Source organism: Tursiops truncatus, chromosome X (genome assembly GCF_011762595.2).
Source record: "Tursiops truncatus isolate mTurTru1 chromosome X, mTurTru1.mat.Y, whole genome shotgun sequence".
Taxonomy (NCBI): Eukaryota; Metazoa; Chordata; class Mammalia; order Artiodactyla; family Delphinidae; genus Tursiops; species Tursiops truncatus.
In genome coordinates, this window is record NC_047055.1 from 44324089 (window position 1) to 44336432 (window position 12344).

General features: G+C 41.3%; 1 protein-coding gene across 3 annotated transcripts in view; it reads left to right on the forward strand.

Moving 5' to 3' along the window:
- PCDH19 (protocadherin 19) overlaps nucleotides 1–12143 on the forward strand; it is a 115292-nt gene extending 103149 nt beyond the window's left edge. For all 3 annotated transcript variants that reach the window (XM_073799680.1, XM_073799681.1, XM_073799679.1), the window contains one exon: nucleotides 6361–12143. In XM_073799680.1, coding sequence (XP_073655781.1) covers nucleotides 6361–6950 — 590 coding nt within the window. In that variant the 3' untranslated portion in view covers nucleotides 6951–12143. The remainder of the gene's footprint in view (nucleotides 1–6360) is intronic.
- Nucleotides 12144–12344: the final 201 nt, after the last annotated feature.

A 12344-nucleotide genomic window follows, 5' to 3' on the forward strand; every position in this document is an offset into this window, starting at 1 on the left:
TTGTATTTTATCCATTGTATTTCCAAGATTTTGAATCATCTGTACTATCATTCCTCTGAATTCTTTTTCAGGTAAACTGCCTGTTTCCTCTTCATTTCCTTGGTCTGTTGGGTTTTTAGCTTGCTCCATCATCTGCTGTGAATTTCTCTGTCTTCTCTTTTTGCTTAACTTACTGTGTTTGTGGTTTCCTTTTCACAGGCTTCAGGTTCATAGTTCCTGTTGTTTTTGCTGTCTGCCCACAGTGGGTAAGCTTGGTTCATTGGGCTGTGTAGGCTTCCTGACAGAGGGAACTGGTGCCTGTGTTCTGGTGGATGAGGCTGGATCTTGTCTTTCTGCTGGGCAGGACCATGTCTGGTGTTGCGTTTTGGGGTGTCTGTGACCTTATGACTTTAGGCAGCCTCTTTGCTTATGGGTGGGGTTGTGTTCCTGTCTTGCTAGTTTTTTGGCATAGTGTGTGCAGCACTGTAGCTTGCTGGTCGTTGATTAGAGCTGGGTCATAAAGTTGAGATGGAGATCTCTGGGAGAGCTTTCGCCATTTGATATTCCATGGGCCTGGGAGGTCTCTGGTGGAGCAATGTCTTGAGCTCGGCTCTTCCATCTTAGAGGCTCAGGCCTGACAGCCAGCTGGAGCAACAAGACCTTGTCAGCCACATGACTCAGAAGAAAAGGGAGAAAAAGGAAGAAAGAAAGAAAGATAGAAAGAAAGAGAGAGAGAGAGAGAAAGAAGGAAAGAAAGAAAATGCAATAAAGTTATTATAATAAAAAATTAAATTAAAAATTTTTAAAAAGTAATTAAAAAAGAAAGAAAGAAAGAAGAGCGCAACCAAGCCAATAAACAATTCCACCCATGATAACAAGTGCTAAAAACTATACTAAAAAAAAATCCAAAACAAAACAAACCCAACCAACAAAATCTGGACAGAAATAACCCTAGGGCAAATGGTAAAAGCAAAGCTATACAGACAAATTCACACCAGGAAGCATACACATAAACACCCACAAAAAGAGGAAAAGGAAAACATACACACACACACACACACACACACACACACACACACACACACACACACACATATATCAAAAAAAAGGAAGAGAGCAACCAAATCAATAAACAAATCTACCAATGATAATAAGCTCTAAATACTAAACTAAGATAAACATAAAACCAGATACAAATTAGATGCAGAATGCAAAACCCTAGTTTACAGTTGTTCCCAAAGTCCACCACATCAATTTTGGGATGATTTGTTGTCTCTTCAGGTATTCCACAGATGCAGGGTACATCAAGTTGATTGTGGGGATTTAATCCACTGCTCCTGAGGCTGCTGGGAGAAATTTCCCTTTCTCTTCTTTGTTCGCACAGCTCCTGGGGTTCAGCTTTGGATTTGGCCCCACCTCTGCATGTAGGTCACCTGAGGGCGTCTGTTCTTTGCCCAGACAGGACGGGGTTAAAGGAGCATCTGATTAGGGGGCTCTGGCTCACTGAGGCCAGGGGGGAGGGAGGGGTATGGAATGTGGGGCGTACCTGTGTTGGCAGAGGCCGGCATGACATTGCACCAGCCTGAGGCGCGCCGTGTGTTCTCCCGAGGAAGTTGTCCCTGTATCACGGGACCCTGGCGGTGGCAGGCTGCACAGCCTCCTGGGAAGGGAGGTGTGGATAGTGGTCTGTGCTTGTACACAGGTTTCTTGGTGGTTGCAACAGCAGCCTTAGCATCTCATGCCCGTCTCTGGTGTCCGCACTGTTAGCTGCGGCTCTCGCCTGCCTCTGGAGCTCATTTAGGTGGTGCTCTGAATCCCCTCTCCTCGCACACCCTGAAACAATGGTCTCTTGCTTCTTAGTCAGGTCCAGACTTTTCCCCAGACTCCCTCCCGGCTAGCTGTGGTGCTCTAGCCTCCTTCAGGCTGTGTTCACACAGCCAACCCCGGTCATCTCCCTGGGATCTGACCTCTGAAACCTGAGCCTCAGCTTGCAGCCCCCACCTTCCCCAGCGGGTGAACAGACAACCTGCTCAGGCTGATGAGTGCTGGTGGGCACGGATCCTCTGTGTGGGAATCTGCCCACCCCCCTGTCTCCCTCCCACTGGTGCAGGTCCCATCCCTATTCTATTGTCTCTGTTTTTCCTTTTTTTTTTTTTTTTTTCCTTTTTTGCAGTACGTTGGCCTCTCACTGTTGTGGCCTCTCCCGTTGCGGAGCACAGGCTCCGGACGTGCAGGCTCAGCGGCCATGGCTCACAGGCCCAGCCGCTCTGCGGCATGTGGGATCTTCCCAGACCGGGGCACGAACCTATGTACCCTGCATCGGCAGGCGGACTCCCAATCACTGCGCCACCAGGGAAGCCCTGTTTTTCCTTTTCTCTTTTGCCCTACCCAGGTACGTGGGGAGTTTCTTGCATTTTGGGAAGTCTGAGGTCTTCTGCCAGCATTTAGTAGGTGTTCTGTAAGAGTTGTTCCACATGTAGATATATTTTTGATGTATTTGTGTGGAGGAAGGTGATCTCCATGTCTTAGTCCTCCGCTTTCTTGAAGTTCCCCCCTCTCACTTTTAAAGCACACTTAGTTTCCTTACTAAACTGAAGTTTTGATTTTTAAAGGTAATTCATCTGCATTGCATTTATGAATGTAAGTTACCTTGGGCTGGGAAGACATTCTTTCTGTCCATCTATATTCTCCATATTTTCTTTCATATTTCATATGTCTATAAACACTAAAGCTAGGTTAGATTTTGTTTCAATAGTATGGACACAAATGTCACTGAGTGTTGTTTGATACTAAAATGATAAGCAGCAAGTCACTGCCCTTGTTAAGGGTTTAAGGAAATAAAGAGATCAGATCTAAACCAGGAGTGAGACATTGTGAGTAAATGAGTCTTTCAGATTGAAGTCTTCACTTGCATGGGGTAAGAGCAGTGTACCTAATATGTACACATAATTAACCAAAGAAAATTGTATATTATTCTAGCTTCCAAAGGGCTGAGGTGGGCTTAGTGAGATTGGTGTGTAGGCTTAGACCGATTGCGTTCCTGGGGGTGCTGAGTGAGTTTACCTTTTTCTCTTCCCAGAGAGTGATCTATTCACTTAGGCAGTGGGTAAGCTGAAAGCTGAAAGCAAGCACTATCTTTGCAGAGAAGCTTCTGAGATGATTGAGTTCCCTGCTCTGGTCTTTGTCAATTCATAAGATCTTAGAGGTATCTACCTCTGGGGTCTCTGCCCTCTGTGTATGCTGGGGATCCAGGTCTCCTTATGTTGTTCATTTGAAGCAGCCTACCATAGGGAAGGAGCACTGTATGTGGATTTGGGGTGACACATGAATGGTGTTCTCTTAATGAATTGTGTTGAGAAAAGAAGTACCTCTTCAAATTTGAAGATAGCTACTTGAAACTAAAAACTTAAAAGAAACTTAAGAGAGCTTTATGTTGAGCCTATTGAGAAGATTCTACTAGATTGTCATTCATCACTGTTCTGCTCTGGGCATATGAGCAAGTGGCCTGTAATATCAGTCTGAAGGTCAGCTGGGATTTCCTCTTCATAGCTGGTCATATGGCTGTGGTTCCATGGCTCAAAGGTTAAGGCCTCTATGCCTCTGTGCCCTAAATTGTGGACAAAAAGGACAGGGATCCCACAGCCTTCCAGACATTTTTTTCTTTTCTTTTTTTTTCTGACTTCCAGGGAGCTCACTCAGTTATAGAAATGGAAGTTAGTTATTGAACTGTTCCCCCACTTGCACCTCCTTACTCCCCACCTCCAAACAAACACTCAAACTAATTCTTTAGAGCCATTACTTAGAGAGTTATGAGATAAGCCTCAGAGGAAATGTTGAGGAAGAAGCATCTTTTGGGGAAACTCTGAAGGTGTGAAACTCTGTCCTACTGGAGGGATACTGGGGTCATCCACTAGATTTGGATGAAATTGAATGTGGGTAGATCAGCTATAGACTCTTCCACTCATAATGTTTGGGTCTACACAAAGTGTTTCCCAAGTATATCCCAACATGTTTCCCATACTTTCATACTTTCTGCCTCCGAGGAACATATGTGTATTTTTTAAAAAAATATTTGTTGGAGTATAGTTGCTTTACAATGTTGTGTTAGTTTCTACTGTACAGCAAAGTGAATCAGCTATACATATACATATATCCCCTCTTTTTCGGATTTCCTTCCCATTTAGGTCACCACAGAGCATTGAGTAGAGTTCCCTGTGCTACACAGTAGGTTCTCATTAGGTTATCTATTTTATACATAGTATCAATAATGTTTACATGTCAGTCCCAATCTCCCAATTTGTCCCACCCCCCCTTTCCCCTTTAGTATCCATATATTTATTCTCTACGTCTGTGGCTCTATTTCTGCTTTGTAAATAAGATTGTCTATACCATTTTTTCAGATTCCACATATATGCATTAATATGCAATACTTGTTTTTCTCTTTCTGACTTACTTCACTCTCTAAGAACATATGTGTTTTGAATAATGATAAGTTATCAGATGGCAACACTGAGAGTTTTCAGGGAAGAGGCAGAGAAAGGGCTTTTGACAAACCCTCATTTTGCAGAGGTGGCCAGGCAACCCTGACATGGAACTGTGCTGGAGATTGCAGAAGCATTGTCCTGTGTATGGGGAAGGCACTTATCTTCTTGGTGATAATGCTCATTTGCTATTTGGTTGCACCTCTGCAAAATTCTGAAAGTTTCATTCTTCAGTACTGAAAGGGGGCTTAAAATGGCCATCTTAAAGATAAGTCGGCAAATTGTGTCCAGGTGCATTGAAGGAGGTCTTACCTTTGGTTGGCCTTTCCATACTTTAGACTAGGTTAAAGGCCATTTCCAGAGTTGTGTTGAAATCTAGACTCAGCCTGGATTAGGCCTTGATGTTTAGCTGCTTCTAACACTTTTTCTCCAAATGATGAAGTATACACCCAATTCAACCATTATTTCTTGAGCCCCCTCCCAAGTGCCCCTTTACCAAAATAACTTTTGATGATTGAGGCAGAGCAGTGCCTCTTTGCTCCGTCATTTACTCTTTAAAAAAATCAAGAAACAGACTAAAACACAGAAATACAATTGTATAAGGAAGGTGTGTTATATATAGACTAATATCAGGCAAGACCCTGAATTGCAGACTTCTTCCTGCAAAAAAAAAAAGCGGTCACAGCACATATTTATAACTTTTTTTTAACATGTACTTTTTTGTCCTTGTGATCTCTTGTGGTCTCCCTACCTCCTCTGATCCTGCCCCAAAGATTTCTATAAATGTTAAGCTGCTAATATTTTGATGCATTGTGCAATGTTATGAAAACCTTCATTAGGTCATCCTCATGCAAGAATGTAACAAATATAAATTGATCTGGAAAACTAGAGCTGTAAACCAGACATTAATAGTTTTCCAGTGGACAGGTAGACGTTAACCCTGGGTCCATGCTTTAGTGAAGCCCCTGTAGAAAGCCTTTCTGAGAGCCAAATTAAAACCTTAACTCTAAATGAACCAATATGAAAAGAGCAAAGCATGTCTTGCCAATAATTATGAATTCTATTTGCTGAGATCTTCTATGATAGGGTTAAGGTAATCCAAGAAAGAATTATTTTAAGAAATATGACCCTAATGAAACTGCAGATAAGAAAGATAAGGAGGGATGGCTAGTTGGGTATAATTAAATGATGTTCAATCTATGAGTGATGTGTGCATAAGGCCAATTGAACCTTCTGGGTCACATGTAAGGAAGAGATCTCAATATATTCCTTCTGATGGGAAATGAAATTATGTAAATGGTTTAGTGAGGAGATTGGCTGGTGGGACTGGTGGTCAAAAAGAAGTGACATGATTGGGTTTTCAAAGAAAGCATGTTACTAATCTAAAATTAAGCGTTGCATATCATTAACAGGTAGGGTGGGAATGTGGTTGACAGTGCTACTGCTCAAAAACATGGCCAAGACTTCTCAGATATACTGACTGTTGGATTCCCTTCTCTGCCTCCACTCCCTCTTCTGCTGGAACCAGTTTCAAACACAGTTGATTTTTAACAAGAGTTGTTGATAAAATTGCTGACCCTCAGCACCTCTACAGTCAGGATAAACTTCTTAAAAATATATTTTTTCATCACACTGTGTTTTCCTTTAGGTTTTTAGTTTTGTCAGCGGTGGGAACAGCAACAAAAATAAAAATAAAAAAGAAGGGGAGAGTATTGAGGGGGAGATCTGCAGCTTTTTAAAAATCCAATTCTTCACACTTGTTCCAAAAGGCAATAAAGGACTATCTAAAAGTATCATTTCCCAAAAGGGCCTGTGGGTACCTAAGAAACCAGAACACTGGGGACTAACAATGATTCCTGGGAAAAGCTGATGAAATTGACATTTTATTTTCTCCAAACAGATCAGAATGAAGGATTTCATTGCAGGGAAGAATGCCGGATTCTTGGCCACTCTGACAGGTGCTGGATGCCCCGGAACCCCATGCCCACCCGCTCCAAGTCCCCTGAGCATGTGAGGAACATCATTGCACTGTCCATTGAAGCTACTGCTGCCGATGTTGAAGCTTATGATGACTGCGGCCCCACCAAGCGGACTTTTGCAACCTTTGGAAAGGATGTCAGCGACCACCCAGCTGAGGAGAAGCCCACCCTGAAAGGCAGGAGGACTGTTGATGTGACCATCTGCAGCCCCAAAGTCAACGGCGCTATCCGGGAGGCAGGCAATGGCTGTGAGGCTATTAGCCCTGTCACCTCCCCTCTGCACCTCAAGAGCCCTCTGCCTACTAAGCCTTCTGTGTCTTACACCGTTGCCCTGGCGCCCCCGGCCCGCGATCTAGAGCAGTATGTCAACAATGGCCCTTCTCGTCCCTCTGAAGCTGAACCCCGTGGAGCTGATGGCGAGAAAGTCGTGCATGAGGTCAGCCCTATTCTGAAGGAAGGTCGAGACAAAGAGTCTCCTGGCGTGAAGCGTCTGAAGGATATCATTCTCTAAATCAGTCTTGGGGAAGAAGAGAGAGAAACCATGCTGGCTAGCAAAGAAGCAGGAGCTGATCGTTTTAATTGCTCACCAATGGTTGGTTCTTGAGTGGCTGTATTTCAGAGCTTTCCCTAAATGTATTGTTTATAAGTGACTATCATTCTGTGACAATCCCTCTCGTTTCAACAGGCAGCAGGGGTGTTCCGTTGGAGCAAATTAGCTTTGGCTTGAGTTGTTCATGGGGCCTTGATGTTGGGGAAGCAGAGACAAATTCAGTTGTGAAAAGTATTATGTATTAAGTGTTTGGATTTATATATTTTTGTATGTCAAAATTATAATAAAAATTACCATTGTTTGTGGAGGATTACATTTTAAAAAAGCAAAAAAAAAAAAAGCTCTGGACACCTTTAATAGGCTCGCCACTGTTTTGTAGTGTAGACAAGTTAATGGTCATTTATTGTGTACTATTCATTGATTCAGTGATGTGAAATCAAGCCCCCAAATGGTTGTTTCTGAAGCTCGAGTACTTTCCAATGCCACTACTTTGCTGTGGACATCCCTGCTTTAAGAACCCTTTTGCTAGCTGTGCTATTGTCATATTTGATATTGCAAATTGCTACGTGTGTGGTGATGGCAAAAGGCTTTTAGAAGTTGGTGTTTTTTTCTTAAAAAACTAAAATAAAACTACAGATAAAAACAAAGTGCAAACAACTGAGACAACAAGTGAATGAGTAACACCACACATATAGATTGAGTACTTGGAGGATACTCACTCACAGAGTCTACCCACGGAGTGGTTGCTCACCACGTTGCAGGGTATTTTTCCTGACTTTCAGTCTTCTGCCCAGATCCATGATAGATCATTGCAGAAAGACATTCTTGGATATTCTGCTATCTAATTTGCAGCTGTCAGAAATACTGTGCTGAAAATTTTATGAGATCAATTTTTCTGATTTTCAGGCCCTGAACAGGAAAGCTGCTCCTGAAGTTATCAGTTTCCAGGCTTAGAAATTCCTTATCTCCAATCATCTAAAACTCAAAAAGACTGAATCTATTTTGAGTTCTAAATAAGCATCTTTTCAGACACACACTTCCTGATTCAGTGTTTCCCCGTCATGATTAGAATTAGACTGCAAAGCATGTCATGGGCTGGAATTGAGAACTCCATGTTGCTCTGTATCGTAGGATTATAAATAGGGATAGAGTAAGCAGTACAAAGTGTACATTTAGGAAAAGACAGGTAACAGGTAACAGCATCATTAACTCAATTACTGTGCCTTCTAAATGGAGACACTTGGACACTTGAACTCGTCTTTTTATGACTAACACTTTTTTTTAAATTAAAAATGTGAACAGGAAACTATCAAAAATGCATTACATTTAGCTAACTCTTTGCTGTAGGCTAGGAATACATCTTTTTTATTAACAAGTTTGTTACACACATTCTTTTTTTGTTTGTTTAACATTCCTCGAACTCCCGTTTATTTACTGTCTATTAATATTCACTAGCCAACATAGTATTCTTGCAGCCTAAGAGTTCATTATTTAAAAATAGACAAATATGTCACCTTTGCTCTGCCTTGGTCTTAAAAGAGTTGTTTCTAGAGAAACAAGTTTTGTGGTTATGTTCTCATTTGTTTCATTTTTTGAAATTCAAGAGTATCCAGCAAAAAAAGGCTTAGAGGTTAGAGCACTAAGAATGCAAAAGAGGATTTATTTTCTTAAATTTAGGTAGATAAGTCTGATCTTTTAAATGTTTTAGTTATTTTTTGCCTGAGTTCCTGGCTTTATACATTACTAGGAATATTTTCTTTTGCAGGAGGGATGGTTTTGGGGAGGGTGGGTAAGGCAGTGGGGATGGGGTTACGTAGGGGAGAATATTTCTGAAAAAGAAGTTATAATGAAGCTACAAATTCATCCTTATTTCTTATTCAGTGATGAATACTACCTCATGCAAAATATTGGTGTGGCTGCAAATTTCCCTCTGAAACTGACACAATTAGAAATCAATTACCATAGCATCTTCATTTTGGATCATTTTATTCTCTTGCTTTTTTCCCCTTTGATTCATTTCATTTTAGTAGTAGATTTTGAATTAGGTATTTATTTCTGTTTGCAAGTGAATAGACTATTTGATTAACACATTAAAAATTAATTTTTTTCCATTTAAGTTATGATGGCTGCCTGTAGAATTTAGACTGTTCCTCACCTGATCCATCCTGATATCATATTGTTGGCTACCACCTCAAGGTCGCTTTCAAGTCAGATTTGACAGTTTCTGTATAGGTGTATTTCTTATTATGCTCAGTCAGAATGAGGGAGCTGAAAAGATTGTGGCAAGTGGGAACATTCAATGTTATGTGGCTATTGAGCCAGAGGGGCCACTGGCTGCCATGTCTTTACACTAACCATTTTAAACCAGCCAAGTTTAAAATGTTAGTGTAGGGGTGACATTGATTCTGCTTTTCTCTTGTGTTTATTTTCCTCCAATTTTTTTTCCAGAATTCAGTTTTAAGCGATAGACCAATCCTTTTTCCTTCTCAAAATACTTGTTCACAATGGGCAGTCAGACATTTTTTTGGCTTCCAAACCCTTTATTGAGCATGTTCAGAGAATTCCCTTCATTAAGAAAATATCTTTTTTTTTTCTCCTCTACAGTTGTTTGATGTATACATCCTCCCAGAAGCACAAGTGCATCCTAGGAGGGCTTTGTAAGCTGGTTTTATAGGCAGGCTGTGGCTGCAAATAGGAATTTTGTGCAAGGATCCTAAATTTCTCTTTTGGCTCATGTTTTTCTCCCCTTCTTTTGAGCATGTCTGATGAAAAGCCACAAAGGCCAGAGGGCCAAATATTCTCTTCTTTTCCTCTCTAAACATGTTACACATTTAAATATGAGGCAGCAATTTCAGTTCCTAAATCGTAGGGAGTTCTATTCCATTTATTCTGATGCCCCTTTTGGGGAGGAGTTGGTGTTGAGACGTGACTTGCTTTACTAATAACTGTTCTGGGCACGTCCCTGAGCAGATGAACATCTTCATGCAATATAAAGGTTTTAGTTTGCATTGATTGATTGCTTCTCCCCAAATATGGGAATACACTACATACAAGGAATAGGAAGAAGGGAGCCATGCTGTGTGGAGTCTCTTTTTTCTTTTCCCTATACTGACTAATCTATGAACCTGTTCAGAAGGAAACTTACCATCCCTTTGATTCTCTTAAAGCCAGCAGAGTAAATTATGGCCCACCTTATTGCCCAAATAGGTAATGGGCCAAGGGACCCCGCAGTTCCTGATTTTCAAAGTGTAGTCCCTGGACCAGCAGCACCAACATCACTTGGGAACTTGTTAGAAATGGTAACTCTCCATCCTCACGCAGACCAACTGAAGCAGAACCTCTGGAGGTGGGACCTAGCAATCCATATGGATCAGATGCCCACTAAAGGTTGAGGACTAGTTAAAGCATGGGTTGATGGGCCCCGCACTTAGAGTTTCTGGTTCAGTAGGTCTGGAATGGGGCCTGAGTCTTTGCTGATTTCAAAATTCCCAGGTGATGCTGATGCAGCTGGTCCAGGGACCACACTTTGAGTATCACTGCTCCAGTGTGAACCTGCCTAATAGAGCTAATTGCACCTAAGGTGCCCATTTAAACTGATTAGTCGGTGACCCTCTCACCACTAATCAAAAATATTAAAGGAATACAACTTAGAACTCTGAAAATTGGAACCACCCAGAGTGTCATCCCAATAGTGTTACTTCAGCATACAACTGATTGTCTGAAGGGAATTCAGCTGAACTTTTCGTATAGCTCTATCGTATTAACAAGCAAAACAAAAGCAGTTCACTTGAAGCAGCAAGGATAAAGGGCAGTTCTGGGAGAGGCAAGGGTGTAGAGATAGCTTGACTGTGCATTCAGGGTGGGAAAAGGATTATTATTGTACATAATAGAAGTTCTGGCTGTGATTCCAATTCACTTTATGGGGATCATTTTGATGTTGAATGTTCCCCAAAGCATCCTGACAAGTATGGTCCACTTGGCTCTTTACCCAGGGTAATAAGAACCTGCCTTTGAAAAACTGGCATAAATGAGCTTAAGAAGTCCATTGTATACAGTCCTAGTGTTTGCCTTCTTGGTAAAATTACATTTAGGGATGTCATTTCATGAGTCAAATTGTATCTGCTGACACTGAAGTGTATTGAGATGTTGTTCTTTAGTTTAAGTATGTAACAAAGTAATATTCAAAGGGGATGTGTGGGGGTGGGGCTGGGACTGGGTGGCTTTATATTGATATGAAATATTCCAGAGCAAAACACATTGTCCTAATGAAGTTATTGCAGCTCTCTTTGTTTTCTTGTGAGGCTGGAATTGGCCTGTGGGTCACATGTTGTGCAAAGTGAATTAATTTCCAATAGAACTCATATTGCTTTTGTAAAACAAAGAAAATCAACCACCTTGTCTGAAATATATATCGTAAGGCGCTCTTGGTAAAGAACAACCCACAAAAACTTGATCTTGATTGGAAAGCACTGTAGGTCATTAGGGAAAACTGATGATGCTGATTGTTGCTCCAGCTGTGTTGGCAATTAAAGATGACCTTGTTACTAACTGAACGTTGCTGTCAACCTTAGCAAACAAACCAGCTAACACCATTACAGCACTGGTTAAGTAGATTTTTACTGGCACTGGCTGGCGTTCATCTGAGGAAGGCTAGGATACAGACTTTAATGACCAAGAGCCAGACTAGCTCGAGCTAGAAATTCAGCAACAAATACCTCCTGTGCTATTTGAATGCTAAGGTATTAGTTGCAAAAGGCTTACGCCTTCGCTCCTCTAGTGAGGGGAATGAGCCTGATGACACTATTACTGTTTACGTGTCAAACCAGGGTGGAAATTTAGAGGGATGCAAGTACAGTATGTCTCATTAAGCAGTCTCTGTTGCTGACTATATGAAGATGAAATTGTTGTATATGCTGATCTGTATGTTATGTACATTTTCACAGTGATTGAATCATTGTAAAAAGAAAAAAGACAAAAAAGAATCACCACTCTATTTTATGAAGATGATAAAGCAGCTTTATTAAATTATTACAGTTATGTTTTAGACAGTGTTATCTGCCACATTGTTTCCTTTTATCTGGTGGTTCTCTGTTTTCCCCTTAATGTGTTTTCTCTGCTTCAAAAATTTAATGCATTTTAGTATTAAAGGCTATTATGGAAAAATGATTGTTTGGTGAAATCTGTCTCGGAGGGTGTTGGTTGGCTAGGGTGTGAGGGTGACTATAAGGCCCAGGAGGGAACCAGCCTTTGGTGGGCTCACTGATGTTCAGACCCAAAGGATTTCTTTTGCCTTTTTCATTTCACATGATCACCAATTCTCCAACTAAGAGGAGATTCTTCCTTCAGCCAGGCTCC